The sequence below is a fragment of the Uloborus diversus genome, chromosome 4, assembly GCF_026930045.1.
Source record: "Uloborus diversus isolate 005 chromosome 4, Udiv.v.3.1, whole genome shotgun sequence".
In the NCBI taxonomy this organism is placed as follows: Eukaryota; Metazoa; Arthropoda; class Arachnida; order Araneae; family Uloboridae; genus Uloborus; species Uloborus diversus.
In genome coordinates, this window is record NC_072734.1 from 123,164,596 (window position 1) to 123,186,218 (window position 21,623).

At 30.0% G+C, this 21,623-nt stretch overlaps 1 protein-coding gene across 1 annotated transcript in view; it reads left to right on the forward strand.

Annotated features, from left to right (window-relative positions):
- LOC129219944 (pre-rRNA-processing protein TSR1 homolog) overlaps positions 1 to 21,623 on the forward strand; it is a 46,923-nt gene that overhangs the window by 17,852 nt on the left and 7,448 nt on the right. Inside the window, exons 9-19 of the mRNA XM_054854260.1 lie at positions 2,146 to 2,313; positions 3,056 to 3,194; positions 8,556 to 8,734; positions 8,832 to 8,899; positions 9,746 to 9,838; positions 9,944 to 10,085; positions 15,753 to 15,804; positions 16,805 to 17,010; positions 17,092 to 17,194; positions 20,609 to 20,749; positions 20,832 to 20,906. Coding sequence (XP_054710235.1) covers positions 2,146 to 2,313; positions 3,056 to 3,194; positions 8,556 to 8,734; positions 8,832 to 8,899; positions 9,746 to 9,838; positions 9,944 to 10,085; positions 15,753 to 15,804; positions 16,805 to 17,010; positions 17,092 to 17,194; positions 20,609 to 20,749; positions 20,832 to 20,906 — 1,366 coding nt within the window. The remainder of the gene's footprint in view (positions 1 to 2,145; positions 2,314 to 3,055; positions 3,195 to 8,555; positions 8,735 to 8,831; positions 8,900 to 9,745; positions 9,839 to 9,943; positions 10,086 to 15,752; positions 15,805 to 16,804; positions 17,011 to 17,091; positions 17,195 to 20,608; positions 20,750 to 20,831; positions 20,907 to 21,623) is intronic.

A 21,623-nucleotide genomic window follows, 5' to 3' on the forward strand; every position in this document is an offset into this window, starting at 1 on the left:
CTCTTTTTTTTTTCATGCTAACTTCACTTTATATGGAGGCAAATAAATGAAAAATCTATTAATACCATCATTTCAAGATTTTAAAACGAAATTCTGTTTTTGTTTGAGTCAAACATTTAAATGCTGAATAGATGTTTTAGTTTTTGCTGCAACTTTGTCGATAGATATAAATGATACGTTTATCATAAGCCTCTAAAATGCAATTCTAAAATTCAAAAAAAAAGAAAAAAAATTTTATAAGCCATTTTACACTTTTGGAGCCGTCACTTTGTGAATTGCAATCTCTTTGCATCTGCTTTGAGAATCGGATTTTTCGATTTTTGATGTTTAATACGCTTTGTTAAGAGGTAAAAAAAAAAAAAAAATTCTCTTTTTATTTTTATTGAAATCACAAAATTTAGATGTTTTTAACAAAATTCTGAGATTTTAAAGAGTTAAATGCTCAACCAATGCTTGATTTTTTCCACCCGATTATTAAACAGAAAATATAATATAATAACGGAAAAAAGAAAAAATTTCACACAAACACCCATTTTGAAATTTCATTTTATTCTGCCTCCCCCCCCCCACAAAATTATTTGCTTTTTCACAAAAAAAATGGACCCTGTGAAAAAATCCTGGACAGACCTCTGTTTAATAGCCAACACATTTTTGCAAATGTCAGGTACCGACCAAGGACAGGGGGCGGGGATCATCAGATTGCACCATTGAAACTTTTAGGAGGAGGTGATTTGAGAAAGATTTTGGGCTTAGTTGGGGGGGGGGGAGCATCGTCTTTGGATGGGGGGGGGTGGCACCTCCTGCCTTCTTTCAAAAATAATTATTTAAAAAAAGACTCGTTTATTTTTTTTTTATTGAAACTACGCTCGAAATTTTGCAGAAAAATTATGAAGTTCTAAAAGCTTGTCGCAGATAGCTACAAAACTTTTTGCCACTGGGCAGGAAAGTAGGCTCGTTTAGTTCTTTGCGGAACTTCCTGTTGATGATGATCTTGCATTATAATCTTACAATTGCAGCTTCCTGCATTCTAACTTCTACCAAATGTCCTTAGCTGCTGCGGAAAATTTAGAATTCAGATTCAAAATAACTGTTTAAAATAATTTGGAAATACCAACACTAAAATTATTTTAAATTTTGTGACATCCATATTGTGAAAGATGTTGGTCATATACTACACTATGTCAGTATTAATATAGTAAATGCATCTGATTGGATGATGAATGTTGAAGGGCATGTTGTCTTTCCTATCCTTAGACAATTTGCTTTGTCAAGATTGTATGTTCAATTTCATTTTATTTAAATATTCCATATTTTTACATAAATCAAGTCAGTTAATGCGTAACATATCTAATGAATTATATTTGCATGTTATAAAATTAATAAACCCTACAAAAATCTTGTATCCTGTGATGTATCCTATGTTCTTGCTATGAAAAAACCCTTCTATGATTAGCATATTTTATTCCTCTCCAAAAATACCATTTCTGTAGCAATGGCTTTTATCATGCTTATAAATTAACTGTGTGGGAAATAAGTATTTCATTTTGAGAAGTAGTACTGTTCCTTAAATTCTGATATTGAGAAGCTATTCTGTAAAATTGAGGAGCATTTTTCCTAAATTACATTTTCAACAAGAAAACAAGTTTTAAGAAATGTGATATTTAATATATGCATTTAAGAAGTTTTGAATAATGACTTCAGTTACAAATTTTCATCACTCATCTTTTACAAAATAAAAGAATTAGTGCAAATGGGTGGTTCTACAAATACAAAAATATTAAGGTTATGAAAATTTCAATAAATAAATAAATAAATCTTTACAATTAAAAAATAAATAAATAAAACCGTGTACATCCTGGTCTTCAAAAATCATAAAGTACACTGCATTACCATTGAGTTTTGCCATTTTTAAAAATATTTAGTTTTTGTGTTGTTATTATTTTTTGCATCAAAAAATTTTCAATGGAATTTATGCAATATTTCCCATGCTGAAGCTAAACTTTTTTTTTCTTCTTTAAACTGTGTCATAGTATTCTATATGTAGCTGTTGACGTCTATCTGTAATTTTTTTTTCTATACTAAACTCATTAAATTAATGCATGCTGCTTTGTCACTTTTGAATTTTTATGATTTATCTCATTTTAGGAAACTGGATTAGGAACTTTGAAAGTATCTGGTTTTGTTAGAGGACAGCCGATAAATGTCAATGGTCTTGTTCACATTCCTGGATGGGGAGACTTTCAATTGAATCAAATTAGTTATGAACATGAGCCATATCCTCTGATCGAAATTGTAAGGGCCAAATCTTCAAAGGTAATGGTGAGAAAGTTAAAAAAACTTCTGTGATTTTTATGCATAAATTCTAATTAAAATGGATTAAATGTCACATGCAAATAGATGTCATGCATTTAAAATTATTTTTTGCAATGCTTATCCTCAAGTGAATTTCAATTTAAATTTTCTCTCATTATGTTTCTATTATGTTTTTTTTTTTTTGCACTGCAAGCATTTCAACATTATTCATTTTTTTCTGGCCTGTTTTTTTTATTGAATTATTTTTATATTCCTTAGCAGACAGTCTGGCATTGGCCTCTGGCTCTTGAGCTGTTTGGCAAAATTATCTTTGTTTAACAATTATTTGAAAACCGTTTGTGCACTTCAATCAATCATAAAATCTAAGCAATAACAGGCTATTTGAGATAATTTAATTAATCTTAAAAGTTTAGTTTCTGTGTGTGTGTGTGTTTTAAATTTCGTATTTGCTATTAGAGTAAAATGTTAAATCAGAAAAATTCACCAATGAATGACTGAAAAGCACTTTGTGTCTCCAGTGGCCTCTGAAGGCCTTGAAAATGTTTTTGAAACTTTTAGTGCTCAAGATTAAATAACTAAGGATTTGGGTTCCAACAATAATTCAGAGATTAAAAAAATCAATATTATTGATTTTTTCATTATGAAAAGGCGGGAGTTTTGGTCAAGAACTGGGAACTTGTCAGATCAGCATTTTTTTCATTCGTATTAATCATTAGTATCATTGGTTGCTTTATTATTTCAGTTAGAAGAGATGGCATTGGACAATTTCGTTTTGTGCGACAAAGCAGATCCTACACAACAAGAATCACTGCAGTCAGAAGTTGTTCCTGATCCTATGGATGGTGAACAAACTTGGCCCACAAAGGAAGAGTTGGATGAAGGTACTGATTACTAGGGTGAATAAAAAAAAATTTTTTTTTTTGTTTGCAAAATCAAAATTTTAAGTTGATAAAAAGTTGCTTCTACAGACCCATATAAATCACAAAAATTTTATTCAAATCTGCAACAAACTATTTATGTATGCAACTTAAGCTGAGGATTTGAAAAATAAAAAAAAAATAAGTTCACTTGTAAACAATGAAGTTGAACATTGTTGTTAAAAAAGAAGTTTTGCTCTCATGCAATATTTTGATCTCCCACCATATAGATTGCAGGACGAACGCTGAAAGATACCTAGAAATCAAGTTTCGTTTACCACATTCGGTAACTAAGAAAAAAAAAATTTCAGTGGCCTAGAAGCATAATAGGTTAGAAAATACAATGTTCCTACAAAGTTAGTTGCACTTTTTTTTTTAAGAGGCCGCTGAAGTTGAATTGTTCCTGTAGCAATTTTTATACTTTCTTCGAATTTCTTTTGAAGACTTTAGTGTTTTTTCAACTTTCAAGTAATTTAAAACTGGTAAATGTATCCGGTTGAAGCTCTTTTGATATTATTAAGTCAAAATGAAACTGCATAGTCATTATTTTTGCGTATTCCAGGTAATTCTTCAAAACTTCAGCTTTTTCTTTTATTTTTACATTTTCTCCTTTTAAATTTTAGCATTAAAAGATATATATTGTTTTGATAAGTGCAAGATTTTTAAATTTAAAAGTGCTGAAAATGCCCCCTTGACATTTTAAGGCAGTTTTACAAGTTTTGTCACAGACAGTGAGAGACTTTTGGTAAATTAATGTATGGCTGCTTTAAAATCTTCATAAGCATTTTTCTACCAAATATATCATGTTCATAAAAATTAAATGTAAAAGTAAAGCAGTAGATTTAAAAATTAAAAATAAAATCTTGCAAACTACCCAGCGACCATACTGATATTTGAATGTCTAGCATTAATTATAATGATTAATAATTTTAAACTCGGAACTAATTTCAGTCACTGGCAACAGTCACTTGATATTGCTCATTCTCAATTTCATCCGTGCGTTTAATTGTGCATTTACTGCCACCATAACGTACACAAACAACTAAATAAAAGAGTTTGTCCCTTTTCCATGGACAGGATACTAGCTTCAGCATATTTTCTGGCATATGCGAATGCCACTGTGGTAATAATGTGAGTAACACAATGGATTGTAGAAGTAAAAAAGAAATATCTGCTACTATAATATATATTTTCTAAAATATTTTCAGAATTTTAGAAGGTATTGCAATCAAATATTAATTTTCTGATTCAATATACACATATTGTTAGACGAATCATGAAAGATATAGTATATACATCTATCTTTTAAGTGATGAAAAATGACATAAAAATGCAACAAACTTTGAGAAAATAGGAACTTAATGACAACACATTAGTAAAATTTTAAACAATATACATTAATTCATAAAATTAACCCCAATTAGCATCGCTTCCAAGGCTATGCTGAATGGGAGGTTTTTAGTGGAATAATTAAATTGGAGCAATAATTAAATAAACAAATAACTTTACTTTTAATTTTGGTTAAAGTTAGAGTTACTGCGTATGTTTCTGCAATACATCTCCCCCCTTCGCAGCTAAATAAAAAAGCTGGAGAAATTCAATGATGAAAAACTGATTGAAGACTAGATTGGTCTGGTAAAGCTAAACATCTTAATACTTTTATTTCTTGTGAAAGGAGATTTTAGATCAATTTTGCCTTATGCAAAATGTAGCGAGAATTAAAGAAAAAGGAAAGTATTCAGGCTCGTCATTTTGGGGGACCAGGAGGGAACAATAACCTCTGCTTTTGAACAAATGATGTATTCACATATAAGTGGGATGATTTTTGCAATTTCTCAATAAATTTGCATTATGTTCCCTGGAAAACTGGAAATGACAGGCCTGGCAGTTTTTGGTATACAATTTAATTTTTAAGGAATTCCTGTTTAATTCATTGATTGATTTTTATTGAATAACCATTAATACAAGATACAAAACAATAGTTGTTCACTTTTTCCAAAATGTAAAATTTTGTAAAAAATAAAGAACTTAGTTGAAAAAAGTCTGAAAAATTAGTGCACGTTTTCAATGTCAATAAATTACTAAATAAGTTTCATCAAACATTTTTAAAAATTTTTTTTGTTTCATTTATTTATTTATGTTTATTTATTTATTTTTTTAATTATAATTTTTAGTTTTGGGCATTGTCACCAGGTATGAAAAATTCTTTAGAACAAATTATTTAGATTTTTTTGAGTAATAGTTGTTTTGGGCCTGATTGCTACAAAGGAGAATAGAAATGATGCTTTTATTATTATTATTCTTTAATAGTCTAAAAACTGAGTCCAAATTTTAAAATAGAAATAATGTTGCGACTAGTTGTTGGAAAAACTACATTTTTTTGATTTTTTGTAGCAAACTGCAACTACAATTAATTTATTACAAATGCAGCTAATTATAACTACAACTACTTTTTTTTAATGAAGCAACTACATGAAAAAGTAGTTTGTAGTCGTTTGGAATTAATTTTATATGAACTTATATTTTATAGGATCTAATTATTAATTTTTGAACTTCTAGCTGGGGTGCCTAGATCTATACAAACAAATGGTGATAATAAATTCTTACGCAGTTGATAAAATGTTTTTCTTTTAAAATAAATTTCTAAGTATAGTTTTCAGAAATCACTAAAAACTTCCTTTTTTTTGTATCAAACTACTACCTTCTCTACTTTAAAAAAAAAATAAGTAGTGCGCTACACTACAAAACACGAAAAAAAGCCCGGCCACTCCTCGCGACCCACAGGATAAAAATCACTGTTCTAATTCTAGCCACCGATTTTAAAATTCCTAATTTTAGCAAAACTATTTGCTGAAAGCAAATTAATTTTCCCATTTCTATTTTCAAGAGCGAACATATTTTGCTTCCTTGGCGCCGCCATGTTGTTTTTTTAAAAAAAGAAGTACTCCATTGTAGTCGTTTGGAATTAATTTTATATGAACTTATATTTTATAGGATCTAATTATTAATTTTTGAACTTCTAGCTGGGGTGCCTAGATCTATACAAACAAATGGTGATAATAAATTCTTACGCAGTTGATAAAATGTTTTTCTTTTAAAATAAATTTCTAAGTATAGTTTTCAGAAATCACTAAAAACTTCCTTTTTTTTGTATCAAACTACTACCTTCTCTACTTTAAAAAAAAAATAAGTAGTGCGCTACACTACAAAACACGAAAAAAAGCCCGGCCACTCCTCGCGACCCACAGGATAAAAATCACTGTTCTAATTCTAGCCACCGATTTTAAAATTCCTAATTTTAGCAAAACTATTTGCTGAAAGCAAATTAATTTTCCCATTTCTATTTTCAAGAGCGAACATATTTTGCTTCCTTGGCGCCGCCATGTTGTTTTTTTAAAAAAAGAAGTACTCCATTGATCAAAAATGAACAAAATAAATAAATATTTTTTAGTCAAATTTTAATGAAATATTTTATTATAAGATCAAAAAGAAATAAAATATCCTTACTCTTTATTTAAATCCAAGTAAACTTTTATATTTATCCAATAATATAATATGTGCAGCGCCATCTGTGTTGAGAGAATTTGTTGTGATTAATGAATTCAAATCGATCGATTTTGACGTTATTCGTTCTCTGTTTGCAAAAAATGTGCGTTTTAGGATGGGAACATTGTATTTTCTTGTTAAGGTCACTCATACAATAGCTAATACAAAAATTCACGTAGTTATAAGATATGGTAAACAACTTGACATGATACAGGTTTTGTCCTGCGGTCTAATAGTACAGTCGACTCCTGCTACAACGCGATCGAACTTACGCGAAATGTCTATAACGTGAGTTTTTCAGGAGTAACAAATTTTAGAGCTAAAGCAATTTTCTCGCTTTCAACACGTGCAAATATTTGTAAAGGAATCGTGATGCTAAGTTTTGGCTTTGTTATTGACTACTAAACATTGACTTTGTGAATGTACTTTCATCCTTTCAGCATCACTGACTGCGCAAGTTCCGACACACCGCACTATAAACATAGCTTTATTAGTGTATTACCACTGCTCATATATTTTTCATTTATTTATTCTAAATATGAAATGTGATGAAATATACTGGCATCTAGACACGCTGTTTCATCTAAAGTTTGAAGATGGAAACAAAAAACGAAAGTTTGTAACAATTTAAGAAAATGTAAAGATTCCTGATACGCTTGAACAACTCTAAGGCACGACAATTAGGTATGAGTGAATCATTCATACTTATAAATTAAAAGTCAAGAGAAGGCAATCCGTTAAGTCCAGACCTTAAGTTGTAATATGATGCTCGCACAGTAGTGTTTAACCAAAATGCAAACAATATGAAATTGGAATCTGCTCTTGTATTGTAGATTATAAAGACCCTGAAAGAGGGGTGTTACCATAGATGTAATTGTTATAAAAGTAAATGTGAAGCTACTGTATTTAAAAATATATTTGAATAACAATCAGATTGTGCAGCATAAATCATCATCTTCAATCTGTAAGTTATAAATGTAACTTATTGTACCCACTGCATAGTACTCTTACTGTGCAGTGCTTTATTACTACTACATACTGTACGTACCATACTGTTTTATTTTTATGTCTCTCACTGATCATTGATTTTGTGCATCGTAACAGTATTTTATATTGAATAATGCAGCTGTTTTTTTTTCAATATGGTAAAAATTCATCTCTTTATGTAAGAAGCGTTAATATATTGTTACAAAATGGTCTAAAATAGTTTAAAAAGTGCTTAAGAATGTCTAAAATGATAGGGTATTTTAATTAAAAAAACATATACACAACACTTTTCCACAACGCGAAATTTCGACTTACGCGAGGAGTCTTGGAACGCATCCCTCGCGTAAGTCAGGATCTGACTGTACTTAAAAATTAGGATTTTTTTCAGTTAAATTTTTCATTAGGGAAAAATTAACTTTACTGAGAGGCATCAAATATACTTCTGACACAATTCTTGTTGGTTATGTTTAATGACTTCATGAATCCAAATATGACACTGTTTCTCCATCTCCCATCCCATTGTTTTTCAGAAGTAGTGCGTAATAGTTTTTAAAAATAAACTAGTTACTTTTGTCATCTGTTAAGACTCTGAATCTGCTATAAAGCATAATGTACTATCTTTTGCAAACTTGTCAGGTAGGTTTTTCTACCTTTTTTTAATGTTGTCAAATTTTTTTGTTGCCTTATTCATAAAATCATTTCCTGTTATCTCAATGTGATATATTAATCTGTTAAATGCAACAGAATTTATATATTTATTCTAACTTTGTTTCATACATTTTTCTTTTTCAGTTGACTTGCGTCCCAAAAAAGAACGTAAAAGAGTGGCTGAAGGCACAAGTGAATATCAGTCCGCCTGGATTGTCGACAGTGAAGAGAGTGATGCAAGTGAAGATGAAGATGACTCTGAAAGTGTTGATCAATCAATGTCACAAGCTAGTGAAGAAATGGATTGTGAAATGGATGATGTGGTATTTTTTTCAGTTATCAATTTATCATATCAGTTAGAAAATGCATTATTATTTGACCACTGATTTATTGCTTTTTAACTCCACATCCATTTTGTAGGAATCCATTGCAGATGTGAAGGATGAGAACTATGATAAAAATATGGATTTGAATGAAGATAAACAAACGTATGTAAATATTTGATTTGTTATGTATCAGTTTTACAATTGTAAATTTCCCTGCTTTACGGAGCTAAAATAGCCCCACAAAATTTTTTGTTTCCTTTTCCTCAAAACCCGTTTTATATTTATTAGAATGAACAAAAATTGTTACTTCTAAATTCCCTCCACTATCTTTATAATCTAGTTTTTTTTAACTTCTTTTTTTGTAAGCTTCCCTCCCCCCCCCAGATACATGAAAGATTTTTATTCCTAATTATATTTAGATATATAAGATATTCTTAATTATATTAAAGTCATTTGTTTCTAATAGTTTTATTTGCTTTCAGATTTGTTTCAATCTGAAGGGCTTTGACTAGTTTTTAATGTGTCTGGAATGATGCTTTAATGCCTTTGCAAAAAAGTTATGTGCAAAAACAATAATTGCACGAGTCTAGCTTTGCTTTATATTTTTGAAATGCAATTTAGTTCCTAAGTTTGGACCAAATTGGAAAATGTAAGGTTTTTTTTTCTTTTTTTAAGAATTGCTCTTTGAAAATTTCCAGAAATTCTGCCTTGCATATAAGTCAACCCTTTGACTATTAACCTCATTTTTTGTTCTAAAATTCTCAACTTATCTGGGAGTATATACCATATTCTCAAACTTGAATCTAATCAAATGCTCAACATCTCATGCTAATAGTTTCTCTCAGCTAGCAATGCATAAATTACTTTCTAATCAAGTTCCAATTATGAATAACAGTAATATTGGACATTGAGATAAATTACTTTCTCTTTTGTATAAGAAACGCTATTTAAAAAGAAAAAAAGAAAAAACTAATCGTGCTAATATGTGATTATTGTTTTTCTCTGTAGCTTGGTGAGATTTAAAGAAGAAAGAATGAATCAAATGTTTCCTGATGAGTTAGACACTCCTATTGATACTCCTGCTCGACAGAGATTTCAAAAGTAAAATTGCTGTTTCAGTCTTCTCCTAAAATACATTGCAACGAGAAAGTTAGATAATAATGTTTTACATATTTTTAAACCCTTCCAAAAATGTTTCCTTTTCAGGTATCGTGGTTTGAAGAATTTCAACAGTTCACCATGGGATCCTATGGAAAATTTGCCCCCTGATTATGCCAGGATTTATAGATTTGAAAATTTCAGACAAACTAAGAAGAAGGTCTTGTCGTCTGAAAAAGATGGTGCTATGGTACTTGTGTGAACCTTTTTCTTCATTTTAATATTGAGTACAGTGCTGGCCAAATTATTAGACTAAAGAGTTTTTTTGTTTTTGTTTTTTGTACACTGTTTGTACTAAAACACTATTTATTTTACTGTTAAAGTACAGTACCTACTGTACACTGATTATTATGTTATTTTAGCATAATTTAATGTGCAAATGTCTGCTTTGTTTATGTTCTTTGTTTATCTACCTACCAGGAACATAACCTCAATCAGCTTAAACATTTCACTAGTTCTTTTTATTAGTGAGATTCTGTTATATTTAAAGTTAGTTTTAGGTAATTAGTGAGTACTAGCTGCGTTGCCCGGCTTTGCCTGGTCCACCTTGAAAATAAAAATTGTGTCAAGTGACGTATATTCAACAATCAGGCGTAAAAAATAAATTAAAAAAACATCATGATTTCCTTTCCAAACAATGACGACAATATTAAAATACTTAAGAAATTAAATCCAGAAAAATGGATTTAAAATATGTAACCATGGAAACACAAAATGAAATAAGTTTATTGAATTAAAATGCGAAAGAAAATGGTTCACAATTTGAATGGAATCGAGATTTCTTAAACTTGATTTAAAAAGGCTTGTAACTTTTTTTCCTTTCGAGATAAAAGCTTATTTTTTCGACCATAGGTCGAGTTAGATCTGGAGTAAAAAAGGTCGCTTTTTCCAATGGCGTCAAAAAGAAAACTGTGGGACAATTCTTTCACTTTTTATTGATTTATTTAAGGAAGAAAGAAGTGCCTAAATTTCAGCTAAACCTAAAAAAATTCGAGCTAAAAACGCAAATAACTCCCACCATAATAAAGTTAGAGCATTGGAACAAATTGCGTAGAACGCGGAAAATTCTACCCTTTGTAACGATATGTACAGGGTTCGTACGCGTCATGGAAATCCTGGAAAGTCATGGAAAAAATATTAACAAATTTCAGACCTGGAAAAGTCATGGAAAATTAATATTTTTATTAAAAGTCATGGAAATTTATTTTAAGTCATGGTAAAATGTCTTGGGTAGTAAGAAAGTAACAATAGCTAATAGAGCGCTAGAAATATTGAGTGATTTAGTAATATTGCTTATAAATTGAACGATCTCAAAAACAAATCCGAGTTTTGAAATCCAATTTCATCCGCTTCTGTAACAGCTGCTCGCCTTTTTTTGTAATGTGATTGTATTACTTGGGCATCGCTAATTTTGAATTAACCATATTTTCATCACTTATATTTTGTATTCTGTATAGTAGTGGACTTGCATATTCTTGATTTTGTCTCTCTTCTTCAAAAAGTGTATCTCAATAGCATCCGAGTTTGTTTCAACTACTTGGTAAAAAATTCATTATTAAACTTATCAGAGTTTATCTTAATATGTTGAAGGCTTTAGAAAATGAAGACTTTAGTCAGGCAATATGACATAGAAATAGGGGAATTCTAATACTCTAAAACAGTGGTGCCCAACATACAGCTCGCAAAACTGATCCTTGTGGCCAGCTAAAATATCTGGTTTAGAAAAATGAATTTACTGAAAATCGTGGCTTTACTTTAATGAATTCATATACTGTCAAGTTACATGGGTGATTAGATGCACTAATGACACCAAGGATAATGTTTTTATGAAGTAAATTTATTATTGGAAACTTAGTAATGATTCATTTAATTTTGCCCAATTTATTACTATTCGGCCCTATTTATTGAATATTTATTAGATATTTAAACATCAGTTGTATTGCATTCACTATATTTTTATTTTGCTTGAATTTATATGATAAAGACAAATACGAATAATTTAATAGTATTTGCAATCTGCACTGATATTTTTCAGTCACTAGTAAATGCTTTGATGAGGCAGTGGCACTCACGTAACAGTTTTTCTACAGCCCATTTCCATTAAGTTGTCAAGTTTTACTTTAAATTGTACTATTCTCTTCGTGTAACGAGGTCATGAAAAATTTTATGAAGTCATAAAAAAGTCTTGGAAAAGTCATGGAATATTTTTATTCAAATTGAGTATGAACCCTCTATGTAATATTACTATTTGCGAGTAATTTTTCACCCCCATATTCGGGAATTTATGTGAAAATTGGAATAAAAAAGAACTATTCATAGAGTTGTTTTCGAACTGTTCTGCAAACCTTCTCAGGACTCAAAGGAGCAAACTGTGAAAATTTCAGCGCAATCGGCCAGGTAGTTCTCGAGTTTTGCGAGTTCAAACACACAGACGCTTTTTGGGGACTTCATTTTAATACTATGTAGAGATGTGTATGTGAGTATATATAACAGTGAGTATAGACAATTTTTTACCTCTTTTTTTAAAAAGTTAAGAAATGGTGTAAACCTTGTGAAAAGTATGCCAAAAAGACTTAAAATGCTCATCAAGAACAAGGGAATGCATACTAAATATTAGATAATTATTTCACTGTTTGTTAATGTGTCTATAGTTATGTAATCAATCAAGAATTTGCTTTTAAAAGTCAGTCTAATATTTTGGCCAGCACTGTGTGTTGCTTGAAAGTGTAGTCTGGTTAAGTATAATAAAATAAGGTAAAACCTCATTGCAGCAATATCTAATGCAAAGATAAATCTGTCTATAATGATGTTCTGTCATCATGAATTTGCACAATATAATGTAAATGGCCCTTCAACTGAAGAATATTTTTTGTAGTTTTGAACCTCTAAAGCAAGGTTTTCCAAAGTGCGTGATACCGAACTCCTGGGGTCTATAAAAGTTTCAAAGGAATTCATAGAGCTCTAATGCAGATTAGGGGGTCAGTAAACCTTTGGGGTCGATAGGGGGTTGTTGAGGTGCAGCAGTCAAAATGCAAAGAAATATTAACCCGGGAGAATGCAAGCTTCCTGGGCCACATGGGGCCATGGGGGTCCCCAGTCATCCAATAAAAACATGATTTTTCGACTTATTTACTGTTAAAACCATAACATCTTATAATTTTCCACATTAAAGTTGAATTTTAGACGCAAGTGCAACTTAGAAATGAGCTTTACATTGCACTTATAATGAATGCATTTCTGCATTTGTTCTTTGAATCAAGTTCAGACATACTGTGGATAATAACACTTTATGTGAGTTTTTCAAACTTTATAATAACTATAATGCTGTTATTGGTATTTTTGATGCAGAAACTTGTATAATTAATGCTAAAAATGTTTCGCTTTTTATTAAAAAGAAAAAAATCTTTACTCCACTTTACATCATATTTTGCAATAAAAAATCACAGTCACTTAATTTAAAGTATTTCCATTCCTTTTCAGCTATGTATCATATTTGCTGAAATTTTCATGATCTAAGAATCTCTCTTCTAAAAAATATTTAGCTCCATATTCTTCATTTATGAAACAATTATTTGATTCAATTTCAGCAAAAAGTGTTCGAAAGTGACAAATTTCTTTTTCATATGGTATTGGCATTACTATATACATGAAATGACTTCAATATTGAAGGGATATAAATAAAATAACCCCATTATTTTGTTTATATCCCTTCAACATATTATCATCGTTATGTCCCTATTAGCCATTCAAAATAGTTGGTCTGTGAAACAAATGGCAGGATGTGTGGGGTCATTTTATGACCCCAGTAACAGACTAAACGTGTTTTAAGGGAGTATAAATGCCCAAAATCCATTCAAACTGTTACCAAAAGGTAGCTGGGGGGACCTAACTCAGCTACTGATAAGAAAAAAATGAACTGGTTTCTAGTTTTTTGGCAATTACTATTTGCAAAAGGCTTGGGGTCATTAAATGACCCCCACGCGTCCTCCCAGGTTAAGTTTAGATTAAATAAACTTCTCATTTAACTGAGCAATGAAGGCATTGTCCAAATGAAAATTGAGCTCATGCCCCCCCCCCCTAAAAATAGAATAAAATAAATCTTATTTTCGAACTGTTTTTAAAATGGCCTGTCAAGGCTCTTTCTACTTTAGTGAGCACAATATCAAAGCTTCATGATGTTTCGAACCTTTGAGTGAAAATTATTCTCAAAACTAAATCTAAATCTCTCCTTAAGCAACTTGTTCAAGAATTATGTGATAGTAACAATGAAATGTGTAATAATTTGTTGTACTATTTTGAAGTCATTGGATATCAAAGAGCAATTGTCTAGAAAGGTTAGAAACAATTTTGATTCATAGTTTTTATTTGGAATTGGCTAACTGCATAGAATCAATTTATTGAAAACGAAACTTCATTTGTTTTACTTAATCGATATATTTTCCCATTTTAACAGCATACAAAAGCAGTTACAAAGCAAGGGTATGAATGTGATTCAAGTTTAAATTATTATTCTTGGATTCTGATAAAAAATTGATCTTTTTACAACGACTTTGAAAAAGAAACTAGCATTACTTTCTTTTTTATTTTGGTGGATGATATTTTCTCATGTCAACTAATTATTTTAAAAACCTCAAGAAAGATATGAAATCAAGATTTGAAACTGTTCATGTTCCTGGATGTATCTTCATGCATAATTAACTCCCTCGATAGCAATATCAGTGAACTGGATTCAAAGGTTTTGCCTTGAGCCTAGTTCGTAGAAACCATAAAAGACTTGAAATAAAAGTCTTTTTGATTCCCTTTTTACTAAAAGTGTTGGCGCATGGTCGCATATGCAGAATTTATGAAAATTAAAGAGCATTTTAAAGATATTTTTTTTTTAAAACTTTTCTAGGGTCTTATTTAATGGAGTCTAGCTTCAGTCATTTAAATCCTGTTGTACAAAATAAAAAAAATAGATTAAATGCTTATAAACAAGCCAATTAACAAATAATTTTAAATAACTTCAAACCAAATATTTCTTTATAGACGACTCCATATCAAGCGCACCTTTCTCATGATGTTAAATTTGTCATTTTTTAATAATCAGTTATTTTACTGTAATAATAATTATTTACTTTTTTTACAAATGAATTGCTTAAACATCATTTTCCTACTTTGTGTACAGTTTATTTTATGTTACATGTTGTGAAATTTTCCTCTTCTTGAAATTGCCTTTTAAATTTTTTGTCCTGTTGAAATTTGGCTTTCTTATATCGTGCAAGGTGAATGACTGGATTGTTTCCCGTTCAAAATCGTGGATTTCTGTGCACTTTGTATAAAATAAATGTTCTATTTTTTATTCAAAGTTTTGAGTGGTTCAAACATTTTTACTATTACCTTCAGCACTGAAGCATTCAAATTGCACTCTACATTCCATAACTGAATGGAAGCTTGCTTTCTGTAGTGTTGTACTCAGTTCTCCGTTAACAAAGGGGGGAAATAATTTTTCTTTCTCTTAGTGGGATTTTGATAAGTTGTCAATCGCCTAGGTAAAGTTTCGGCAACTCTGCTCTCTAAACCAATGTATTTCTCAAAAACAATTTTTTTATCTCTTTGCAGTTAGATTCAGTTTCAAGTATCGTTTAAAAAAGAAAAGAAAAAAAAAATTGCCAATCACATAAAATTTTTGTACTTGCAAGAAATATATTTTTTTGTTTAAGTTAGTTCATTAAGCATGTTCTTTCTTCTGTGTAACTTGCATTTATAAAACTTTTTACACTTGAAAAGTTTAATTTCATTTATTAAGTAGAATCATTTTCTGTTGAAAAAATCCTCTATTTTAGTGAGAATTCATTTATTTTTATTTATTTTTCAGCCTGGTACATTTGTGACTCTTCATATAAAGAATGTTTCCGAAGCCATTTACGGTCAGTTTCTCACCAGAATAATTTGGTTGTTTTAGTTAACTGATTATGAATACCATTACTTAGGAAAAAGATTGCTTTCTTCAATAATTACAGTTCAGCAATTGTTTTTTTAGACTCCTCTTGAGCACTTGCTCAGTTCCTGTTTTGCATTCATTAAGCTTCTTTTTAGGTTTTTTTTTTTTAGTACAACAACTAGTACCTTAATTAATTTATATGCTTGCTGGTTGTGAATTTATTACGACAGGGTTGTCATGCCACAGGAAAAACCTGAAAAAACGGGTAAAATCCAGGGAATTTCAAAATTTTCCTTAAAAACCTGGTAAGTGCAGGGATTTTTCATTTTTTCTTTTTTTCAAATTGAAGTTGCAAAAAACCATTGCTCAAAACTACCTAACCAATTACCAAAAACAAAACAAAAAAAAGCAAGATTAATTTTTTTTTTTTAAAGTTAATGTTAAAATGTTTATCATAAAAGCAAAAAATATTAATCATTTGAGTTGTCACGTACTTGAAATTTATGCTAATTTAGTTATTTATTTAAAAATGTGTACACCAATTTGTTATTAATTCTATATAAAGTCCTTTGGGGGGGGGGGGGGGGGGGTAGTCTTAATTAAGTCCATGATTTTATTTTAAAGAAGTGTGTACAAACCCTGTATAAGCATTTAGTATTAATTAATGACACAGCAGGTATCTACTTATAAAATGTATCTTGTAGCATATGTGTGAATAGTGAATACTTAAACTGAAAAACAAAAATAAATTATTGGTTTTATATTCATTCAGTACAGCTTATTGTTCTAAGCATACTTAAAGTAACTTAAAAATATTTCACCTCCGATCAATGAACAAAAATTAGCCGATTAAGCGGTACATCCCTTTTTATTATGACACACCGAGAGCCATTTGATACATGTACCAAAATTTGTGTGACAAACCGGCATCCTATGAGCATCAAGTGATTTTAATAAGTTAATGAATAAATTTCTTTCTCTTACAGATAGCGCGGAAGATTCTCGACCTTTTGTTATTTTTGGTCTTCTTCCTCACGAGCAAAAAATGTCTGTAGTGAATGTGATGATTCGAAAGTATCCCACCTGTAGGTTACCAGTTAAATCTAAAGATACCCTAATGTTTCATATTGGGTTTAGGCGTTTTACTTGCAATCCAATATTTTCTGAACACAAAACTGGCAACAAATTCAAAGTAAGTTTTCAGTTTGAAGCTATAGTTATATAATTGGAAATTTTTGAATTCCACATTTAGTAAATTTTACTTTTTCCCTAGTATGAAAGATTCCTACCACAAAAGACATCAGTTGTTGCTTCCTTTTATGCACCTGTGACTTTCCCTCCTGCATCTGTTGTTGTATTCAAACAACTTCAAAATGGTAAGAAACTCATACAGTTGAAATGACAAGTGTGAAATGTATGTACTTTATCATGCTTAATAAGGGATTGAATTTCAAAAAAATATTTTGAGATAGACAGAAAGGGGAACCACACAGGCCCTGTGTGATCTGTCTTTTTTGTTGTTTGTTTTTCATTAATTGCAATAATAATTAACTGAATGCTGAACAACTCTCTGACTTTTCATAGTATGAGCCTATTTTAGTGGTTATTTAACAGGGCCCAATACAGACTGATTTTGCTACCGTTTTTCGGTACCTTCACAAAAATCTTGTTTTGAAATAGGTACTTTCACAAAAATCAAGTAATTAAATCAGTAGCTTCACAAAAACATCGAAAATTTCACAAAAATTTGCATTTTAAAATATAAAACTTGTTTCTCTGTTTAAAACAAAATTTACTCATAAAATAAAATTCCAAGCTGGTTTATATGAACAATCGTTTAAATAGCAACCTTTTTGTGGTATTTTAACTAATTTTTAGCTGTTTCTCGCCAAAGTGTATTTATGCAATATCATCATATTCTTAACATATTTTGGGGCACCGTTTTTTTCATAATTTCAAATATTGTACACATTACATAGTCCATTTAGCTGAAATTACGATGGTATTTTTGGTACTTCTTAGGTTTTTAGCTCTCCCCCCCCCCCCACCCAAAAAACGAAACCTGTTAAAAATAATACTAGATGACATTTACACTTTTTGAACTAAAATTTCACTTGTTCTACTTCTCTTTTACAAAAATTAGGATGCCTCTAAAAGTTTACAAAAACAATGCTGATAAAAAAGAACATTCACAAAAATAGAATGATGCAATACTTTCACAAAAATAGGTAGCAAGAAAAAAATCCTGGATTGGCCCCTGTTTATTTATATGATATCCCCATGGTAGTGTAATATTGAAGCATGTTACTAGAATTAATAGAGGAACTATTTATTATAAAAAGCACTTCTTCATCGCTCATAGTGATAGTAGCATGACTTTGACCAGCGTAAGTCCAAAACGTCCTCCCTTCCTCAATCATTGTCAGCCAGCCAGGCAAATAAAAACAATTGCTTTTCAAAAGAAATAAAATTTACATTTTGACCTTAGAGATAACTTAATAACAATGCAGTACACTATCACACATTTGGTTTTTATTTAGTAGCTAGAGAATATGCATCAGACTGGTACATTTGCCGAGGATGAAACTTTGGAAGATTAACATTCTCGGTATACTGCAGGGTTTTTTCACTTTCCTAGTTGTACAGGATTGCCAACTGCTCCAGCACAACTCTGCTCACATAGATTAACTACTTTACAAATAATATCCATTCAGAAAAATAATTTATATTGCAATTTAGTATATAAATGCCTTTACTTTATTACACAAGTATATAAAATTTTAGAATCTGCAATTTTAAATTGAAAGGTTTATCATTCTTACTATTCTTGTTTGATAAAGTTTTATCAATTTGAAAAAAAAAAGGGGAAGAAAATGCTACTGTTTTATTTCAGAATCTTAGTTTTGTATTCACTATAGGCATATCATAAGCCATTATTTATAATTTTACTTTTACATTATATCATTCATAAGCTATAATTTTCAACCCTATTGTGTCATTCCTGAAGTGCTTTAGAAACTACACCTTATTTTAAGTCATTGATCCTGAAGTTGCAAAAAAAAAAAAAAAAAAAAGCTTGGTAACAAAGTACAATTTCTAATGTTAAAGACTCAAGCATACTTAAAACTTTTATGCATATGCATAATAGTTTTATGTTTAGAAAGAAGCATTAAGATTTTAATAACACAAGTCGTTATAAAATATAATTCAGTTATTTTTTTTTGAGAAACAGTTTCGGTTCTGTTCCTCTCCTAAGTGACAAAAATTAATTGTTGCGAAATCTTCCCCATAGTTCAATTTAATGCTAAGTTATCCCCCATCGTGTAAGCTCCCTACATAGTTCTTTCTTGAGCTGATAAGTTTTTATTTTTTTAAATGCTCTCTTATCAATTCATAGTTTTTGCATAAAGGCTCTCAGTTTAATGATCTAATCATGGGCTTAATTTGGTTCTTTAAACAGCTTTAAAACTCAAATGTGTTTTCGACAATGAATTTAGATTCTAAATAGTCTAGGACAGAGTTGCTTAAATTGTCTTTTGCACAACCCTGGGGTTCCATAGAGATCACTCAAGGGTTCCACAAAAATATCACTCTTCTTTTTCTTTGTCATGATTTTCAAATTAATTGCTTAAAAATTAGATTTGGGTAAAGATCTCAGTCGGCATTTTCCGATTGAACAGCAGAGGAATTTCAAAATGAATATAAATGAGAAAGTACAACGTTCAACTGTGTCAGTACAAGAAAATGAAAATTTTATGAACATGACATCTGATTCATCCTTGCACCAGTAATTTAACTCAATGTAATTCCGTGGATTGGCCTACTTGATGCTGAACCTGACATGAGAATTCAACACCTTTTCATAAAGACTAATATTCTGTATATCTGCTAATAGTAAGTACTGCTCGTATGATCAAATTTAAACTTTGACATTTTGTTTGAAACTTTGGGTCAATTTTTTAAAATTCCTTTTTCACGTAAATAATTTTTATTTGATCAACTTTTCATTTTATTTGTAAATAACCAGTTTCCAGAATGTTTCATTCAAACTATAATATTAATGGAAAAACCAGGGGTTCAATGAAACAAGTTTATATTAAAAAGAGTCCACTTGTCAAAGAAATTAAGAAATGCTAATCTAGGATGTTCTATTGATGTCAATTAATGATTTCTATTACAAAATTTGACATCCTGTGAATAATTGCTCTTGATCTTTCAATAAACATAGGACCCTCTAGGACTGAAAAAATGTTTGCATGTTGTTTTTCTTTGCAAAGTTGAATTTCCTTTTTTTTTTTTTTCTTAATATTAATTTTACTGACTTAAAGCTGAAGCTTAAGGCAATAAAGAAATTTTATAAATGTTCTTATGATGCTTTATTACATTTTTTATCACAAACAATTAAGTTAATAAACTTGTTGGCCGGGTAAAAAAAAAGGTCTGCCTTGAACCAACATTTTTGTTTAAAGAAATTATTACTCTCACAACTTTCATTATAATTCAGTGAGACTAGCCTGCTAATTATTATAACCAGATTTTAATAGCAAGCATTACAAAAACAATGTCTAATATAACCTTTCAGTCATCTTTGTAGTTGATTGCTTAACTACTCAGCCTTAAACTGTATGCCCCCCCCCCCCTCCCTCATGTCAAATCTTTTTTTTTCCCTTTAGCATTTGATATTCCTGTTACTTTTTTTTTAACAATTAATTTTTCCTTTTCTTTTGGTTTTGTATTAAATAGTTATCTTAAAAAAATACTATAGGGAAAAATTGTTTATTTATTTCCAGGAACACATGAATTAGTAGCAACAGGTTCGGTATTAAATGTTGACCCCAATCGCATTGTTGTTAAAAGAATTGTGCTCAGCGGTAATCCTTTTAAAATATTTAAGAGAACTGCAGTTGTAAGGTACATGTTCTTCAATAAAGGTAATTGTGTTATTTTATTAGTTACTACTTAAGAAATTTTCTTTAGCTGTTTACCTCTAATGCAGTATTTATTTATTTTCAGAGGATATCAACTGGTTCAAATGCATAGAACTGACAACAAAGTGTGGAAGACGTGGGCACATTCGTGATTCTTTAGGTAAATATCTTTTAATCTACTTTTAAGGATTCAGTTAAATCTTCCTAAAATGGAAAACATTTGAGCTTGAGTATTAAAATGCAAATCTCACACAAAAAAAAAAAAAAAAAAAAATGACTTGCTTCTTCCCTTTAATTTGGGGAAATTTTTTTGTAAAAAAATACCAATTTAAGCTTCAATTAGTGTTATGAACTGTTTAAAAAAATAAAAAATATAATGCACTTTATTAAAAAATAGCTGTGCATGCAAGGTAACACCCATGCTAAGAATTTAAAGGAAATCTTTTGAAATTATGAAAATATCCCTGAGTAAAAAAAATAATTTTCTTCAATTAAAATGCATACACACTGGATGGTTTTTACAAAGTTATAACTGCTGTAAAACTTTACCATTAATTACTAAAATGCCAGAGATTGAAAACTGAAAATGAAGTCCCTTAAATAATTTTAATTATTCTAGAGTTCTTGAAAATAATTAAATAAGTTCTTGAAACTCCTTGAAAAATGTTTCAATTTTATTTATGATCTAGTGTATAAACATGAATTGTCCGAATTGACAGGATGTTACTCTTTATTTACTTTTTAAATCTCCACACTATTTGTTTTAATGCATTTTTTACTATTGATCATTTTATATTTAATTTGTTGTCATATTTGCCAGTGGGTTGGAGAGATAATCGAAAACTAATTGTACCAAAAGCTGATGTGGGCTAGTGAT